This window comes from Lynx canadensis, chromosome C1 (genome assembly GCF_007474595.2).
Source record: "Lynx canadensis isolate LIC74 chromosome C1, mLynCan4.pri.v2, whole genome shotgun sequence".
Taxonomy (NCBI): Eukaryota; Metazoa; Chordata; class Mammalia; order Carnivora; family Felidae; genus Lynx; species Lynx canadensis.
The window spans coordinates 103,908,993-103,927,900 of NC_044310.1; the positions used below are offsets into that span (position 1 = coordinate 103,908,993).

General features: G+C 52.3%; 1 protein-coding gene across 1 annotated transcript; it reads right to left on the reverse strand.

Annotated features, from left to right (window-relative positions):
• Positions 1-1,235: 1,235 nt before the first annotated feature.
• On the reverse strand, positions 1,236-18,908 carry ANKRD35 (ankyrin repeat domain 35). Its single transcript, XM_030328018.1, has 14 exons — positions 18,766-18,908; positions 13,361-13,491; positions 12,494-12,582; positions 12,055-12,119; positions 11,190-11,247; positions 10,931-11,001; positions 10,493-10,599; positions 9,731-9,918; positions 9,081-9,118; positions 6,677-8,674; positions 4,725-4,814; positions 4,378-4,443; positions 3,473-3,583; positions 1,236-2,599 (listed from the first exon to the last, which is right to left on the reverse strand). Exons 1-13 carry the CDS (start codon positions 18,802-18,804, stop codon positions 3,521-3,523), a joined length of 3,003 nt encoding a protein of 1,000 aa, XP_030183878.1. The 5' UTR covers positions 18,805-18,908; the 3' UTR covers positions 1,236-2,599; positions 3,473-3,520.

Here is an 18,908-nt window from a genome sequence, read left to right on the forward strand (position 1 = left end):
AATTCCAACTGCCCCTTGGAACAGTTGAGTCTTCATCAGTCCCTGAGCTCATTTTTTGTTCTGTTCAGTCATATAGATCAAAAGTTACTATGGGGACACTTGGGTGGCTCAGTCTGTTAAGTATTGACTTCGGCTCAGGTCATGGTTCTGGAGTTCAAGCCCCGCATTGAGCTCTGCACTGACAGTGTGGAGCCTGGTTGGGATTCTCTCTCTCTCTCTCTCTCTCTCTCTCTCTCTCTCTGTCCTTGTCCCTCTTGCGCATGCTGTCTCTGTCTAAACTTTTTTTAAAAAGTTACTATGGACTAGTTTGTATCCTCTAGAATTTTCAGTGATTTGGAGGGGAAAATTTAAAAAAAGAGAGAAGGGGGGGCGCCTGGGTGGCTCAGTGGGTTAAGCTTCCGACTTCAGCTCAGGTCATGATCTCATGATCCGTGAGTTCGAGCCCCGCGTCGGGCTCTGTGCTGACAGCTCAGAGCCTGGAGCCTGTTTCAGATTCTGTGTCTCCCTCTCTCTGACCCTCTCCCATTCATGCTCTGTCTGTCTCAAAAATAAACGTTAAAAAAATTTTTTTTAAAAAAAGAGAGAAGGGGGGATTCTTTGGGAGTCATATGTTCATTATCCTGATTGTGTGATGGGTGTTATGGGTGTGCACATGTCAAAACTTATCAAATTGTACACTTTAAGTATGTGTAGTTTACTGAATGTCAATTATAACTCATTAAAGCTGTAAAAATGTAAAAGAAAAAAAAGAAACTCAACCGTACCTTGAATCCTAATGGTTTCCTAAAGAAGGAATCTCCTTTAATAGTTAATTTGAGGGACACCTGGATGGCTCGGTCGGTTAAGCCGGCCTCTGATCTGTGTCTCCCTCTCTCTCTGCCCCTCCCCCACTCACACTCTGTCTCTCTTTCTCTCTCTCAAAAAGAAAATAATAAACGTTAAAAAAAATTTTTTTAAATAGTTAATTTGAGGTTGGAAGTTCCAGCATCCCTACAGGACAACTGAAAAGTAGGAACCAGGATGCCTGATTTTGATCCTGTATGCCAGCTCAGTAAGGACAAGAATCTTTTCTGAGATGTTCACTCTATTCTGAGCCTGGCCCGTAGTAGACTCGTTCAATGTCAGTTTCATGAACTAATGTTATCAGACAGAGGAGGGAGACTACAAATCCAGACCAAGTTCCAGACGGAAGGCATTCAAAGAAATAGTCTGACCCTATCGTGGCAACCAAGCTTCACCTACTCTCACCCATATACCCCTACATCTGACGCCTGAAGAAGGGGGATGCAAAAAGAGTAAGAAGTCCCTACCTAAGCCCCATTCAGCAGACAGCCTAGGAGGGATAGGGACAAACTTAGGACTAGAGTTACTTTGGGAAAGAAAGATTTATTTTTGAAATCAAGGAAAACTTCAGGGCCTGGGGTCGTTGGGGTAAGAGTTTATGGGGTTGTACAGAGGGACACCATTTGGGAAGACCAGGGGCTGGAAACATTCCATCCTGTGTTAGCATATCACTGACCATTCCCCTAACTCAGCCATCCTGGGATCAGCTCCCATTACCGAAGCTGCTTCCTGACTCATACTTGAACTTAGCCAAACCATCTCCCCCTGTCTGGACCCCTCTCTCTCAACAGTTTCTTCATTCTTCCCACCCTGCACTCCATAAATAATGATTGTAACAGTCCTTTGAGATTCTTTGGTAACTCAAAGAAAAGAGAGGTTCTGTTCCCCTTAATGGAAAGGACTCAATCTTTCAGATGCTCTTCCTCTGGCAGCTGTACCCTCTCTTTCTCCATCAACCCCTCCGGTCTCCATTCTTCACACCCAAAAGCAGTCCTGTGCCCATTTGCACAAATCCTAAAGCTGACCCTCATCCTCTCTAGGATGTGATCTACACCCCGCTGCTCTCTTCTGGCCCAAACCCTGGAGCCAGGCCCTGTGGGCCCCTGTCTTCGAAGCAGCCCCTCCACACTCTCCTCTCAACCCAGGCAGGCTGTTTACTGCCAAACCGTGGCCTCCCACCCAGCCTAACCCAGCAGGGGGTAGGCTGGGAGAAGGACCAAGGAGGGGGCCAAACGCAGTTCCAGATTGGGGAGGAATTTGCTGCCTCTCCCACACCTAGCAGTCTGGCTGGTGGAGGGACACGAAGGGGAGGAGACCCACGGGAAGTGGCCAAGAGAGATCCACGGTTTTCAGTCTGAGAACAGAACTGGAGGGAAGAAGCCAGCTCTGTGTATCCCTTCCTCCCTTCCCCAGGAATCAGACTTTTAACCCCTCTTGGTACCTGGGCAAAGAACACGGACCATGTGAGCCCTGTGCCTCAGATCTAGAAGCCCGGTTTGACACACCATCAAATAGTTTAGATCCTACATCTTGAAGAAACTCCAGGTCTCTCGGTCTCTCCTCCTTAAAAAAAGATAGTGGACGCAGGAATCACAAGATAGAGAAAAAAGATTAGAGACAGATTTGAGAAAGAGAAAGAGTGTCGATCTCCATTTTCACAGAGTGCTATTTTTCAACCTGTGGGTCTTGACCCATGGGCGGATGGACGTATTTTGAGCAATATTTTTTTCAGTGGAGAATAACAGCAGAGAACATCCTAGAAAGAAAATAGTAAGGGTAAATACTATTTCAGGTTAGATGCACCACGATGTAGTGTATTTCTTACTATGGATCATAATTGGGGGCCATTTGTGATTTTTAAAAAAAGTTTCCTTCTCCCACTCGCCTTTGAACAGAGAAAGCAGGGACACCCAACACCACACCGCCTCCTGCTTTATTTTCCATAGAGCTGGCCTCCGTGCATCTCCTCTGGTCTCATGCCGACTCCAGGCTTCAGGTTCTCAGGTCTGGGGTCCACAGTGTCAGGTGGAGCCCCACCCATGCCATCCCCATGCCTGGCCCCACCCTCCAAAGCCTGATGGAGCCTCTGGAAGCCAGGGATGCTCTTACTCCCTGAAAGAAGAAATTCAGGAGTGAAATGCACACATTTCCACCTCCTCAGCCTCCTCCCACCCACGCCAAGATGCTAAAAGGGACGTCATCTACCTGGACCGGAGAAGATGCACGATGGCAGCAGGAAGAGCTGGGGTGACTACCCTCTGAATGAATGATGTGCAGGTGAAGGAGAGATTCTGGGGTTCACAGAGTCCCACCCTGCCACTCTGCCATCGCGGCTGCCTTTCCCTGGCGTCTCTAGCCCGGGGCCTTAGGAGAGCTACTCAACAAGTCTCGGTCCCCATCCCACGTTGGTCCCCTTCAGTCTACTTGCCCCCTGCCTCCCGCCTCTACCCAGTGATTCCGCAGATTGTGTCCTCTCAACTGACCTCGCTTCAAATGATCTACACCCCACAGGGCTCCCTAATGTCAGCCACCACCACATGGGGCAAAAGGAGACTCCAATTCCCTCTCTTTTCTTTCCCAAGTCCTTTCTCCAGGCTGCTTCCCCCATCACCCTTGACCCACAACTCACAACAGAGAAATCAGGAGAAATCGCACACCCCTCAGGGCCCCGGCTGCCTCACTCTTCCTGTATGCTGAGGATTCGCAGCAGAATATTATACACCTCTTGTTCCATGTAACCCTATAAGTGACAGGAAGGAAAGAAAAGGAGATGAATAACAGAAAATGGGGAGAGACAGATAAGGAATCGTTCTGTGCTTTAGTCGAATGCTGTTTTACTATGTCCCCTGCTTTATAGTATGTGACTTCTCTACAGCTGTTTCCTTGTCTTTCCAAGGAGATAATGATATCTACTTTCCGGGACTCCTATGAGGGTTAAAAACTATGATTATAAAGCAGAGCACAACAAATGTTCGATTCTTTGTAGTTGTTATTCTTCCGAAGCAAGGAGCAAGCCACCCACCTCTCCTCCTTGGTGGGGGATAATTTGGCTCAGGATGAAACTGAGAAAGGGCATAAGGGACAGGAAAAGGCCTTGCAGTAGATCAGAGAATTGACGAGGAAAGGCAAACGCCTCTCCCCCCTCACATCCATGCACAACCACTCTTGATCTGCCTAATGAGATCCGGAGACCTGGCACTGAAACATCTAAAGTCCAGCTTTCTGGGGCGCCTGGGTGGCTCAGTTGGCTAAGCAGCCAACTCCTGATACTGGCTCAGGTCACGATCTCATATTCGTGAGATCCAGTCCTGTGTCGGGCTCCACGCTGAACAGTGGAACCTGCTTGGGATTCTCCCTCTCTCTCTCTCTCTCTCTCTCTCTCTCTGCACCCTCCCCTCAAAATAAATAAATAAACATAAACAAACAAACAAAATCCAGCTTTACACAAATGACAGGTATGTGCAGGTAGGAGGAGGGACCCCAAATGCAATGCCCCCTGCCCAACTCTCTGTCCCTAGACCCTCCCGGGCTCACCTGAGCGGCATTCAGCAGGTGCTTCCTATAGGCGGAGATGATCTCTTCATGGTTCTTCTGGGAATCCTGGGAGTGAGCACCGGTGAGAGATTATGCACCCACCCCACACCCCAGCACACCCACCCTGACATGTCACCACCACCCTCCCTCCCCACAGCATGAGGAACAACAGAATGAAGTGGTTAGCTGTGCCACGTGGTCTCCCTCAGCCCATCAGTGGCCCAACCTGGACCCCCACCTGGCCAGGCCTCTGCAATTCCCAGAATCTCTCCCACGCATACCTCACTGCCATGGGCCACCCACCCTCTTCCCTAGTGGTGTCCATTTCCCTGAGGGCCAAAACATACCTGCAGCTGCAAGGCAAGGCGAGCGTTTTCTCCCCGCACTGCCAAGACCTCCTCTGAAAGCTGTTCCAGCTTCTTCAACAATTCCTTGATCTAATAAATAAAGGTTAATTTAAAAAAAAAAACTTTTAAAGGGGCGCCTGGGTGGCTCAGTCGGTTGGGCAACCGACTTTGGCTAGGGTCATGATCTCACGGTTCATGGATTTGAGCCCTGCATCGGGCTCTGTGCTAACCGCTTCCTCAGAGCCTGGAGCCTGCTTCTAATTGTGTGTCTCCCTCTCTCTGCACCTCCCCTGTTTGTGCTTTGTCTCTCTCTGACTCTCAAAAAATAAATAAATGTTAATAAAACAATTCCTTGATCTGAGGCCAGAAGGAAAGAAAGGGGACCAATGAGGCCCAAGTCACTTCCCACCCTGACACCACCCAGGGTCAAGGTCAGCTTTCTTTTATTGGGTATAGAATATGTGCCGGAAATTTTACACGCATTGTCTCAATTCATACCCAAAACAGCTCTTCTTCTGTCCCAAGAAGAGCAAGACTTCTCTGAGAGAAGTGTGACTATTCACATTTTGTAGATAAGGAGACCAAGTTAAGTAATTTGTCAAGATCATACAGCTAATAGGTAACGAAATAATGATTTGAACCAAGATCTCTTTGAATTCATTGTTGGTGCTCTCCACTCTGTACCGAATCCTGATCTACTCGTGGCTGCTGACCACCGAGGGAAATAGAAGTGAGTTTTGTTTTTGTGGTTTGTGAGGCTGAGGCACAAACTTGGTTAATGGTAACCAGCGGTAATAGAAACGGCAGTAGTAGGGACACTAAACATAGCTCGATTTTATTTACTGAATGCTTACCATTTACCAAAAGTTGTTTTGAGTATTTTAAATATAGTATCTTATTAATGTAATGCTCATGAAAACCCTGTTATTGTCCCCATATCATAGAGGAGATTATAGATGAGGCCTAGATAAGAGACTTAGAGGTTCAGATAACTCACCCAAGATCAAGCAGTAAGTTTTGAAGCTAAAATTCAAATCCAGACGATGCCAGACCCCACAATTTTCTTTTGCACGTTTGTCTACATGCATCTTCTCCTTCAACACCAACACAAAATTCCTCCTTTCTTTACTTAGCCCCACCCACACTGATTCCTATTCTGCGTAATAGTCCTTCTCTTGGTATGCACTCTACGTTCCAAAAAACATATACGCCCTATATTTTTAAATCACTCTACCTTTGACCAGACACACAACCTTTAATAAGACAACTGATCTCATTCATTTCATAGGCAGTTCTAAAATCACTACATCCATTTCTAAATTGATTTTTTCGGATTCCTCAAACACATCTCCTAGAAACATGGAGATTTGACACTGACTATTGGAGTAGTCGCTGGGAAACTCCGGTTTCTAACACGGGGGTTTTCAAACTTTTTAATTTGCATGGGGGCTCTCCCTGTTGATGGCAATCTTAGGTAGAACTCGTTGGGACTGAAGTGGAAAGGGGAGAGGGAGGTGTTCCAGGCTAGCCTACTCTTCTAAACCCATCGGCCCCTGAGTCACCTCCTCCGAACCCCAGCAAAACCACAGCAACCCACCCCGACGGACCTCAGGCCTCTTGCTGGGCTGATACAGCATCTACACTGTTGAAGAGACCCGTGCTAACAAACCTTAGCAGTCCAGGGCCTGGGCTAGCTCTGGCCTGGCCGCCCTGCTTCTAACCCCGAGTCCCACATTCGAATACCTAAGCCCCCTCCTCTCTTTTATCTATACCTTAACCTTACCTCCAATCTCAACCCCAAATCCCCGAGAGCCCGGAGAACACAGCGTGGTCCTTGCAGATGATGGGAGTTCGGTTCAGCGGTATGAAACTGACTAAACCAAGGCTGGTGCGTGTCGGCGAACCCTGAGCCGCACGGACACCTTCCCCGATGGCTGCTTCGCCCCGCTCACCTTGGCCTCCTTGTCCCGGCAGGCCCCGATGAGATGCTCCACCTTGTCCCTGAGCACCTCGGCCGTCTTCTCAAACTGCTGGGAGCGCCCGCGCAGCTCGGCGGCCTGGCGCTCCTGCTCCGCGGCCCGCGCCGCCAGGTCCCCGCTGCGGCGCCGCTCCTCGGCCGCGGCCTCGCGCAGCCGGCCCATCTCCCGGCACGCCGTGTTATACTTCTCCAGGAGGGCCTTCAGCTCCTGGCCCCAAGCCTGGGCCTGGGCCACCAGCGAGCCCCGCGTTTTCTCGTGCTGCCGCAGGCTGGCGGCCTCACGGGCCCGCAGCTCGGCCACCTCCTCAGTGGCCTGGTACAGCAGCTTCTTCAGCGTCCCGATCTCCTGGCTCTTCCCGCTCATCGTGGCCTGGACGGCCCGCAGCTCCTCCTCCAGCTTCCCCAGGTCCTGCTCCAGAGCGGCCACCTGGGGGGAGACTGGGCCCTGTGAGAAGGTGCCGGGTGGCTCCCCGCGGGGGCCGGGGGACCCGCGCAGCCGCCGGTTTTCCTGCTCCAGCCGGGCCAGTGAGTCTTGGGCCTCGCGGTGCCCGTCGGCCAGGGCGCGGATGCAGGCCCGCAGCTCCTCCAGGGGTTCGGCCGCCGTGCGCCCCGCGACGCCCCTGCCCACCACGTCCGGCGGCAGGTCGTCCCACAGCCCGCGGAGGCCACTGCTCTGGGAGGCCAGGCGCTGCCGCAGCTGCTCGGTGGCCTCCTTCTCCGCGGCCAGTTCATCTGTCAGCAGCCCCACGCTGCGCCGCAACTGCCGCAGCTGGTCCTGCGCCTCCGGCTTGGGGACGAAATCCCGCTGCAGACGCTGGCTCAGGGACTGCGGCTCCCCCTGCAGCCGCTGCCTCTCCTGCCCCAGCTGCCCCAGCTCCCCCAGCAGGTTACTGTTGCTCAGCCGCAGGGCCGCCACCTCCTTCTCCAACCGTCCCTTGGCCGGACCTCCTCCAGGCACCTGTCCCCTTGCGGGGGCCCCTAGAGGCTCTCCGCGAGCCCCAGGAGCCCCTGGCCGCCCCCCTTCATTCTCTTCGGAGGTGGTCTCTGGGCCGGCGTGCAGGGCTCCCTCTCTGGGCCGGGAAGCGGCGTCAGGGCTCACGGGTAATCCCGCCTTGGCCCTGTCCAGCCTCACCAGCACCTGCTCCAGCCTGGCCTCCATCTTCTCCCAGGCAGCCGCCGCAGCCTCGGCCCGGGGTGTCCCCAGAGCTCCCTCCAGGACCGGCCTTGACAAAGCCCCTCGGGCGGCATCCTTTTCTCGCCACACCGCGGCCAGCTCCTCCCTCAGTTGTAGCAGGAGCTGGTTCACGTCTCCGGGGCCCACTGGTGCAGCCGCGGTGCCTGCTGGTTCAGCCCCTGGGGCCCGGGGCCCCTCTTTCTGGCCAGCACGTGGCTTGTCGGTGTGATCAGGGCCAAGGGCCTGTCCACCGCCGGTGGTCAGCTGCTGTCCTGTGGCTTTCCCAATGGTCTCAGACCTGGGGCTCTGGGGTGGCCCCTGCTCTTCCGGTTGGGCCCCTCCAGGGGCTTCATACAGGACCTCCCCCGAGACCAAATCCTCTGCTTTCTTAGAAGCTAACGCCCGTTTGGCTGCAGCTGCAGCTGCTGCCTGCTGCTGCTTCTTTAGTTCTTGAATGCGCTCGGCCAGAAGGTCCAGGGGACAACCCTGCTCCATGCCATCTCCTCCAGGCCGGAGACTAGAGCCCTGCCCTCCTGGAGTCCAAGGCTGTGGTGATAGGAGAAGCCCCAGCTCCTGCACCTGCTCTCGAATCCCGTTCTCCAGGCCCAGGCAGGCTGCAGCCCGAGCCTCGCTCTCTTCCGTCTTTCGCACCAGCTCCTGCTCCAACTGAGAAACCTTCCTCTGCTCCTCTTCATACTTCCGCCTCCACTCCTCCGGGCATGGGTCTTCCTCTTCCTCGGGCTCCGCTCTCCACGGGCTCTGGGGTGGAGAACCCACCAGAGACTCTGATGGGGAGGCCTACATAAAAAAAGGAATAATGGGGGGCGCCTGGGTGGCACAGTCGGTTAAGCGTCCGACTTCAGCCAGGTCACGATCTCGCGGTCCGTGAGTTCGAGCCCCGCGTCAGGCTCTGGGCTGATGGCTCAGAGCCTGGAGCCTGTTTCCGATTCTGTGTCTCCCTCTCTCTCTGCCCCTCCCCCATTCATGCTCTGTCTCTCTCTGTCCCAAAAACAAATAAACGTTGGAAAAAAAAAAAAAAAGGAATAGTGAAGTCGGGCAGCTAGCCCAGCCCCCGGACGGCCTTTCCTCTCTTAGACTGTCTTGATGCCCCGAAGACCACTCCCTGGGAGATATCCCAGTGAGATAGCCTGAGGAGGGAGATGGGGAGGGGAGGGTCAGAGGCAAAAGGCACTTAGGGTCTTACCTGGGATGTAAGATCCAGATGTTGAGCAAGCCCCTGACCTATACAAAAAAGCAGGGGGGGAGATGAGAGCAGAGATAGGTCCTCTTCCAGCCCACACTTTATCTTCAGACTTTTTCTGAGAGGAACAGTCCCTCGATGCAATAACCTTCCCACACATGTCTTCATGGTGCCAGGAGCCACCCCCGTTGAAAGGGTCCCTGACTATCTAGCATCTTCAGTTCACCATCCCAGAGATGGGCCAGCTCATTCATTTTGTCTGCTCACTTATTTATTGGGCACTGTGTCAGGCACGGTTGCAGGCACCAGGACCTCACTGGTGAGCAAAACAGCCAGTGGCCGGCCTAGTGGGGGAGACGGAGACTGACCATCAAATCTCACGAATAGATTTACGATCACAACCCATAAATGCTAGCGATAGTACCAGGCAGAATTGCCTTCAGTGAGACAAGGCTGCATGAAGGGACTTTGTGACCATGCTTTTGAGAATTTGGGCTCATTTCACAAGTAGCAGCAATAAGTAAATCAACATTCCACTAGCTAGTGACGATAGAGGGATTCTTTGTCCAGGAACAAACGGCATTCTAAGAAGCTTCTGGGATTCTAAGGCTATCCAGGAGAACTTCGAAGTTACGGAAGGGAACCTGCCTTACCTCCCTGCCGCCCCTGCCGGAGCAGGGCCTGCCGGAGCAGCCTCCAGAGCTCCCTGTCCTCCGAGCGTACAGCATAATGCAGAGCGTCATGCCCCTCGTTGTCCACCGCCCCTGCGTCTGCCCCGTGGCTCAGGAGCAGCTCGGCCACCTCCGCGCTGCCTTTCTCACAGGCCAGGATCAGAGCCGACCTGTGGGTTGGGACAGATCTGGGCATAGGCCTTCCCCAGGGAATCCAGGAGTCCTGGTTCCAGAAATTCCGCTCAGAGTCAGATCTCACTCGGTGCAGCAAGGAGAACCACAGACCAGTGCCAGCCAATGACAAAGCGTTCGAGCAGACCAGAACTGTTCAAATGCCGTTCCTTGGAGGTGCAGCATCAGAAAGCCGGGGGCCAATTTGAAGGGCTCTGTGTTCATCTACTTTCTATATTGAGGTGCTGCGTGACTTCTTTATTGGCAAAAGGATCCCATTGCTTAGAAGATAGTTTGAAAACCAGTAAATTAAGCAAATGAACCCAGAAGCATTGATTCCACTCCCGGAGTCATCTGTGCCAGGAAGTCATCTGTGCCTTCTGAGCAACTGCTCAGAAGGAAGGAGGTTCCCAAGAAAACAGAGACTAGTCTTCCTTCTTCCCCAAAACACAGACACACAGACACGCGTGCGCGCGCGCACACACACACACACACATACACACACTTTGCCCAGGGGCTCCTTTCTAGAGCGGTCAATGTCTGGATTTGGGAAGGCGGGTGGGGAAGGCTCACTTGGCATCCTTGTCCGTGACATTAACCTGGGCACCTCTCTGCAGTAGCTGTGAGCAGATAGCTGCATGGCCACCCAGCGATGCGATCATCAGGGGTGTACGTCCGTCCTGCACAGATTGTGGGAAGGGAGGGGAGTTCATGAGGATCCAGGGGGAGCCAGGGGCTTGACAATTCTACCAACTGCCCTCTCCCGACACCTCTCCAGAAAAAAGCCCAGATCCAGGGGCTGAATACTCCTTTCTGAAGGGTGAGAAGTCCTCCAGGAGATAAGGCCTAACCTCTCCATGAAGAAGAGGAGGAGGAGCAGAGGGAGAAGGAAGAGGAGGTGTGTGCAGCCGCAGTCATGGAGCTGAGCCAGTCAAGCTCTGAGAGAGAGAGAGAGAGAGGGAGGGAGAGTAGCAGCCTCCCTGCGAAGGTCACCGCCCAGCGGACACTCACATTATCTGGGACGTTCAGGAAGGCTTCGTGGTCACACAGCAGGAGAACACTTGAGGCACAGCCAGAGGAGGCTGGGGGAGGGATGGTTGGGTTAAGAAGAAGCAGGAAAGACACCTAGTCAGACTATGACCCAACATCACCGCCAACCATTTCAGCAGTCAGCCCTGGCCTGCCCTGCTCCCCAAATGTTGTCTTCCCTCCCCTTCCACCCACTGGTCCCTGCAGCCACCCCATTTCCCACCGGTCCCCTGGCACATACCTGCCCAGTGCAGCGGACTACGATTTTCTGCATCCACAGCATCTTCGTTGGCACCATGCTGCAAACAGCCACAAAGGAGAGCAGCATGGGGCATGGCGGGTCCACTCTTATCACATACCCCCTCTTAGGGCACCAGCTTCCATAGTACTATGGGGAGGGGAAGGAGGACCGTGGCTCTGGCCAACTACTAGGCAAGCCCAATCCACCCCTGGTGGATGATAAGCAGCCTTGAAATTCAGCCCTGGGTCCTAAACCTAAGGCCCAAGAAAAATCAGATTATAGGCAAAGAAGCACATTAGGGAAAATGACACCTGGGTCCATGCCTGGGACTTTAGGATCATAATCGGGGAACTTGGAAAGGGCCAGGAAGAACAAAAGCAGAAGAGCCATTTGCCCCGTGGCCTGTTGAACTGTGCCTTTTGGAGACCAATTTCTAGATTGTCTGCATGTCGTTTCACCTATGTATCTGTCTTAGTGCTCCTAGCCTGCAAGCTCCTTAAAAACAGATGGTAGAATTTGGGGTGGATGTGAACACCTCTGTCCTCCGGCCACCTGCCCAGCCACTCATCAGTTGGCCTCCGCAGGGGCTCTGCCAATGGCATGTGAATGACGGGCAGGCAGTCCCTGGGAACACAGCTCTATGACCGGCCCTCAAGGGCAGCATGAAGCATGGTGTCCGCACATAGTAGGAGTTACATAAAAGTTTGTGAATTAATGAATACGTGATTATCAGCTCTCTTGCTGATGAGAGGGGGATGAGAGGGGTCCATTTGACCAAATGTTGCTTGTGACTATAAGACAAAGTTAGAAGATTCTAGGCCCACTTCCTCCCTTCCCACAAGTAGTATCAAGAGATTTCTGTTACGTGCAGCAGGACTTTGACACATTGTGGCTGGCAGGAGATGGTGGCCAAGTGCAGGGCAGTGCTTCCTGGAAAGAGAAAGAAGGGGAGATGGAGGGCGGGTGGCCCCATGCAAGCCGATGACTCACAGGGAGGGAAGGCAAGAGACGCACAGATAATCAGGGGGAGATTAGAGAGAGAAGCAAGCTCTCAGCCCCATGGGGCCAGAAATTCCTGTTCCCCCAGTGCCTGGTACCTGGCAGAGGTAGGAGTAGGGGTGAGGTAAACCCAGAGAAGGGTTTGCAGAGAGGGGAGCCCCTGGAAGGATGCTGGCCAGAGCCGGTGAGGAAGATGTGGGGGCCACAGTTAGAACTTCCGGCAGTTGGTGTCCCCCCCCACCCCCCGCCACTGCTGCTGTAAAAGGAGAGGCCAACAGCTTGGCCCAGTGCATGGTCTAACTCACCATCCTCGTTTTTGCTGTTGATGTCAGCTCCATTTGCCAGCAGGATAGTCAGACATTCTGTCAGGCCTTTGGAGGCTGCCAGATGAAACCTGCCAGAATCAAGGCCAAGGGACAGAAGGATGAAGGGACCAGTAGATGAGGGATGCGGGAGGTCCTTCACCCCCAGAGCCAATCCCCACAACAGACAGGGGAGTTCCCCGAGCCTGACTTTCTGAGGAAAAGGCTATGTGGCTTAACTGTCATAAAGCCAGAGGAGGCTGGGAAACAAAGACAGAAGTAAGAGCTACAGGTCTCAAGCAACCTAGACTTTTGCAGGGGTGTCCAGGGAGCGCATAGCTAACCACCTGTTGCTCTGACCACATGACCCTTTACAGACTGGGACTGTCCTAGAGCAAGGCAGCCAGAGAGCAGAGCAGCGGACTGGACATTCGAAGGCTCACTTGGGCAGAGACAGGGATAATGTCCCTCCTGTCCGGATCACTCTGTCTAGCTATGTGATGCTCATGGCTACCACTTGGTTCCTAATGGCTCAAGCTTACACACCCTCCTACCCTTGCAATAAATAAACGTTGTTGTTAGAAATACACCGTTTTCTGTTTGTTTCATGGGCTTCCTGTCTGGTTTTTTTGTTTTGTTTTTTGCCAGTTTTGTCAACCTGGGTTGTGAGATTGGACTCAGGACAGCTTCTTCTCTCACCATGTGTAGCACTCGATCCATAGCAAACCCTGACCAATACGCTTTCCAATTAAGACAAAAAGGGCTCTGAGGCTGTAGGCACTCCCTGGTCCTACCTGATCTTGGGGTTTAGGACTTTCAAAGGGAACCACATATCAAGGGGAGGGAGGGTGCTTGGGAGGGGCTACTCACGAGGACTGGCCACTCGAGTTCAGCTTGGTGGGTCGGGCCGACTTCCTCGAGGCCAGGGAGGCCACGCGTCCCACATCCCCCCGCTGCACTGCCTCCAGCAGCTTCTGGTCACGGCGGTTCCATTTCTCCACCTGGTCCAGGGCCACAAATGGTGCGAACAAAGGGGGTGGGGTTGGAGTGGAAAAAGGAAAGAAGGATGACAGGCAACAGAAGAGAGACATTGCCGAGGTCCTTCCAACATGCCACAAGTCCCTCAGCCTAGATCATTCCGTGCTGTACTGAGAAACCACTGCTGGTTATTGTCGGCCCTGTAGACTACTGGGTTTACGGTCATGTTCGAGTACTGGATGCAGAGTATTTCAGATGTCTTTTTTTTTTTTTTTTAAATCATCATATGTGATTATTGCTGTCAGGTGCACAAGCTCAGAGCGATCCTAGCCACGACGACTTTCCCTTTGGCTCTCCAGGTCTTGCCCGAGCAAACTGAACCACACCAACCACTCCCAGTTGGGCTCATGTTACCGCTCATCTCCCCACGCTGCTTTGCTTCTTGTCCTCAGATTTCTGCGATGCCAAGGCACCTAGCTTTACACCACGGCTAGGAGTCCAAATACCCAGCCATACATGCCATCTCTACCCCTCGGCTTTGGGCCCCCAACCTGGGAGGGGAAGCAGAGTTTCTGTTTTCCCATCTCATTTCTATGCCCTTTCCGTCCCCTTCCATGGCACAGCCACCCAAAGGCAAAGATAGGTCTCTAGCTAGGCTTGAGGAGGCAGCTCCCGTCCCCCTCCCTCCCCAGGCCTCCCTCCTCTTCACCCTGGCAGGGAGCAGCTGTCCCTGGCAACAGCCACACCTGCATGCATTGTTCCATCATTCCCGCTTGACTTTTGCAGGTGGCAGGGTAATTACAATAATTGAGGTATGGCAGGGCGTGAAGGAGAGAGAGCTGTGTGGAAACACCCAGGGCTGAGAGCACAGAACAGCCTGATTGGATCCAGAGAGGGGAAGGGATGCAAACATCCGGGCTATGGTGAAAAGGGTCCTGGATGCACATTTTGTCAGCAGGCCCGAGTTCAGGGCCTGGTTCGGCCACTTTCTCATCTCTGGGACCCAGAACAAGCGACGGAACACCTCTGTTTCCCCATCTATAACGTGTGGGAAATAATTACTACCTCATCACGCTGTGAGCATTAAATGAGCTAACCTCATATGAGGTATATAAAATCTCTTTGTAACCTGTAAAGAACCCTACGAGCGAGCGTATGTATTCTTCTAACCAAACAGGAAGTGGGAGGGGCTGGGGGGTGATACATTACATTTTATGAGATGTAATCGCAACAAGAAAGAGGCTTTGGGAGGAGGTGGAAAAAAATAGGGTCTACGGCAGCCCAATAACTCATTTTGGGATACTATTTTCATAGCCAGGGCAAACTATGTTGCAAAAGCAGGAGAGATTTGAAACGCCCACGCCTTAAGAGTGATCTCAGGCTAGTACAGCCCTTGTGACTCCATACAGTCTTTTTCAAGTGCTGTTTCAATTAGCCTCTCAACATCCCTGGAAAGCAGGCAGGGCTGAAATTATTTGATCTGACAGCAGAAGAAACTCAAGCACACTGTCGCTGGATAACTGTCCAGGGTCACACCACAAACTAGTGGTGAAATTGAGATCACAACCCAGGCCACCTGACGCCCAATGCTGGTCCTCACCACCAGACCACACACACTACTGTGGAAGAGGGTTTACTTATTTCCATGTACGCAGTCTAAGGCGGCCTCCGGGGCAAAGCCACCCACCCTCAGACGCTACTCCCTGCACAGAGAAGAGTCTCCAAACAGGTTAAGTCTCCAAGGGCAAAATAAACACAGTGTCTGCTCCATATACCAACAGACTCTGGGATGTAGGAACATGTTATCCAATGTCCCTTGAGGACGAGTTACAGCCAGAAAAAGCAGAAAGTTAGAATTACGCCTCCACCGCAGGACACTGCCATCAGCTGATCTCAATCTGAAGTCCTCCGCTTAAAATCCTGATTCTAACACGTTCTGTCCTTGTGAATTTAGGCATGTAACGACTTCTCTGAACCTCAGCTTCCAAGTGATATAATGTGCTATAAAGCACCTAGCACTATGCCACATAGTGGGTGCACAATAAATGCTAGTTCCAATCCCCATCCTTCCTAGCCTTGCTGGGCACATTTTGGATGTGCCAGAAATTCTGGGTTCAGAATTCTCCATACAGGGGAACGGGAGGTAGGGATCTTGCTCATATCAGCCAATGCCTAAGAGCCAGGCTGTAGAGATGGTGAAGGTGGGTCTTAGCAACATAGACACGTTTCTTTCCACTAGAGAGCTCTAAATCCACCTGATTTTTTAAATATATATATTTTTAAAGTTTTATTTATTCTGGGACAGAGAGAGGCAGAGAAAGGGAGAGAGAGGGGATCCCAAGCAGGCTCTGCACTGATAGCGCAGAGCCCGACCCAGTGCTTGAACCCACGAACCATGAGACCTTGGCCTGAGCCAAGATCAAGACTCAGACGCCCAACTGAGCCACTCAAGCGCCCCTAAATCCACCTTGTTTGTTTCCTATAATCTTGTTACCCTAAGAAGAATTTAGAATAGGTGGAAATTCGTCATGGCCAAACCTCTGTAGAACTAGGATGAAGGACAGAGGATGCTTCCATATTCCAAGATCCAGTCCACTGCTCACCCCAGCTCCTTGGACAAGAGGCACTGGGTTGCCATCACAGCCTCAAGGAAGCAATCACCACATTAATCAGCAGACTCAAAAACAAGGATAAGCTTTGTATTTCTGTAACCAAGATTAGGGGCCTTTGTACAAGTAATTGTGGCCTTACCTTATCTCTGGCTGTGTACCCATAAGCATCCTACTGAGATGGGACACACCAACAGGAGAGAGAGAAAGACTGGCTATGTGTGTAGGACAGGTGCGTGGAAATGGAAAGGCTGCCTTAGAGGAAGCAGGAGCTGACTCTCAAAAAAAATTTTTTTAAATGCAATTGACATTCCTCTAAGCTGATTCAGTGCCAACTGTTGAAAGCTATTTTTTGGTCTACTTCCTACATAGGCAGAGAAAGCTAATAGGTAAGACTCCCTCAAAAAGCATCATCTATCAATCAGACTAAAATAAAATGAGACCATAAGAGTCAGGTTTTTATTTGTGTCTTTGTTTTGCTCTTTATATTCTGGATAACTTAGATTAACTTTAAAATGATCACTGATCTTCGCTCCTGATCTCAATCTAAGGGTGCGGGGATCTGGCCCTGGACCCGGGGGTGGGAGTGGAGACAGGCAGGGGCAATCCTCCGGTGAGACTTGGAAGCCAGGCTTTGGGAGTGGCCAGGAAGGCTTGTTGCATTGTTTCTTTGACAAACATGTTCAGAGTGGTTAGCCACCCAAGGAGTGGAGGAATTTATCATAAGGGTGAGGAAGTTTCAGGAGGAAACAATTTGCAGCTGACACTGGCCTATTTTTTAAGCTTTTTGTGATCCATCCTGACCGAGGCAACTGTTTTCTTTCCAGCTAGGTAGTTCTAAATCCACCCAATTCACTTCCTATGAGCTTGTGACACTAAAGAGAGTCGAGAATGGGTGGAAATTCTTCATAGCCAAACATCTGTAGAGCTGGCGTGAGGGAGGGATGTTTCCAAATTCCAACATTCCATCCATTGCTTACTCCAGCACCTTGGAAAGGAGACACTGACCAAGGATTGGAGAATCAGGAAAAATGAAATAATTTCCCCATTCCTAAGGAGCAGGCCGACTGCACAGACCGGAAAGGGAAGGGCAATGTGGAGGACTTTCAGTGACTAGGGAAGAGTCCGTGTGAATCAGAAAATCATTATCAATTAAGACGGAATCTGAGTAGCTTCAGTTTCTGGTACCTATCCTAGTCAGCCAGTAAATGCATTTTGATTGGCTGATCCATGTGTGGAGATGACGGGAGAAGCAATCACAAGTGGGACAAGGACAGGCCTCAACAGAGTTCCTACTCTTGCCTCATAGCTCACTCACGTCCAGGCTTCTGTGGCTTGCCCTTGCAGAGCGAGCTGAGCTGTTCTCATGTTTGCTCCTGAGGGACACCACTAAGTCAGGTTAGGCTAAGTAATATTCCCACAGGTCGCTGGCTACTTCACTTCTAAATGAGCCCCAATCCCAATCTCCACAGAAAATGCCATCCCCCGATAGGGGGTCTCTCTATAAGAGATCTTCAGGGAAGAGGCAGCTACGTCCTCTCTGTGCCCCACCTTCTGTAATCGGCCTCGTGTTGTTTTCTGGGAGAACATGGGGAATAGAGTGACTTCTACTGGGAGCTCTCAGAGAGCATCCACTATACCCTCTCTCCTATGGTCACCTTTCCCCAACTCAGTCCAGGAAGCAGAGAGCACAAGGCCTAAGCAACTGAGTAAGGGTTCTGAATGAAGGAAGATTCTGGGGAGAAGCAGGCAGGAGGTCTTGACTGGTCCAAGAACCAGTCTGATAACCAGACACTGCAGTGAGCTGGCCAGGGTGGATTCTGCAGGCAACTTACCCAGTTTCTTGGGGAGCTGCCAGACAAGTATGTCTCCTCTACCAGTGCCTGCCAGGCTGGGGCACTGCAAGATTAACCCACAGAGAGCAAGCAGAAGGAGGTTGGGGCAAAAGGGGGAAAACTAGGGTTGACAACCATTGGGCAGAGAGGGGCAGGGAGCCGAAGGGGGCAAGGAGGAGGCTGCTGGTGTGGGAGTACCAATTGGAAAGAAGTCTGGAGCGATGTTGGAGAGCTACTGGTGCTGATGAGATAGCAGGAGTGGAAGAGGCCGGGGGGGGGGGGGGAGGGGGGGAGGGGGAGATGGGAGGCAGGGACAGAGAAGATTTTGAAGCAGGGCTAATGGAAGGCACTGGCCTGGGAGTTTGTTGGGCCGAGAGGAAACAGCAAGGATAGAGCCATATGAGAGGGCAGGGTTGTAAGGACAGACCAGGGCTGAAAATGGGGCTGTGGGGCAAAACTTGGGACATAGAGTGGAACTTGGGGCTGAGCAGGGGCTGGGGATAGAGCAGATGCTTGCTGTTCAGTATTGTGAGAGAGCAAAAGTGGACACGGCCTTCAGGGAGGGGCAGGGGCTGCAGGAAATATCTTAGAAGTTGGGGGTGTACATGCTAGGAGGACAAGAAAGGGCCAAGAGAAAGGAACTTGGGGGAGGGCAGACGTTAGGAAGGCAAGTCGGCGGCTAGAGGACCAGGGTCTTGGGGAAGGCAGGGCTGGCGGGCTGCATTGCGGGAGTGGAAGAGCTGGAAAGACCGATAAAGAGAAAAGGCGATGGTGCATGAAGATGGGACTCAGGACTTCTGTCACCACAGGGCTTGGACCCCAGCCCCATCCTCCCGGACATTTTGGCACCTACCGCCACCTGTGAGCTGGAGCAGGAGAAGATGCGCTTCATGGCCAGGGCCAGAGCCACGGGGGGACGGGGACGCGCGGAGAACGGGGCTACAGGTTCCCGAACCCACGGGACTCGGCTGCGGCTCTGCAAGAGAGAGCTGTCAA

Excerpts from the sequence above, each read along its gene's own strand:
- ANKRD35 (XM_030328018.1), bottom strand. The coding sequence starts at position 18,804 with ATGAAGCGCATCTTCTCCTGCTCCAGCTCACAGGTGGCG. Across the intron at positions 11,248-12,054 it reads GTGTCAAAGTCCTGCTGCAC|CATGGTGCCAACGAAGATGC; the intron begins GTAACAGAAATC and ends GGCTGTTTGCAG. Across the intron at positions 10,600-10,930 it reads TCCTGAACGTCCCAGATAAT|GACGGACGTACACCCCTGAT; the intron begins GTGAGTGTCCGC and ends CAATCTGTGCAG.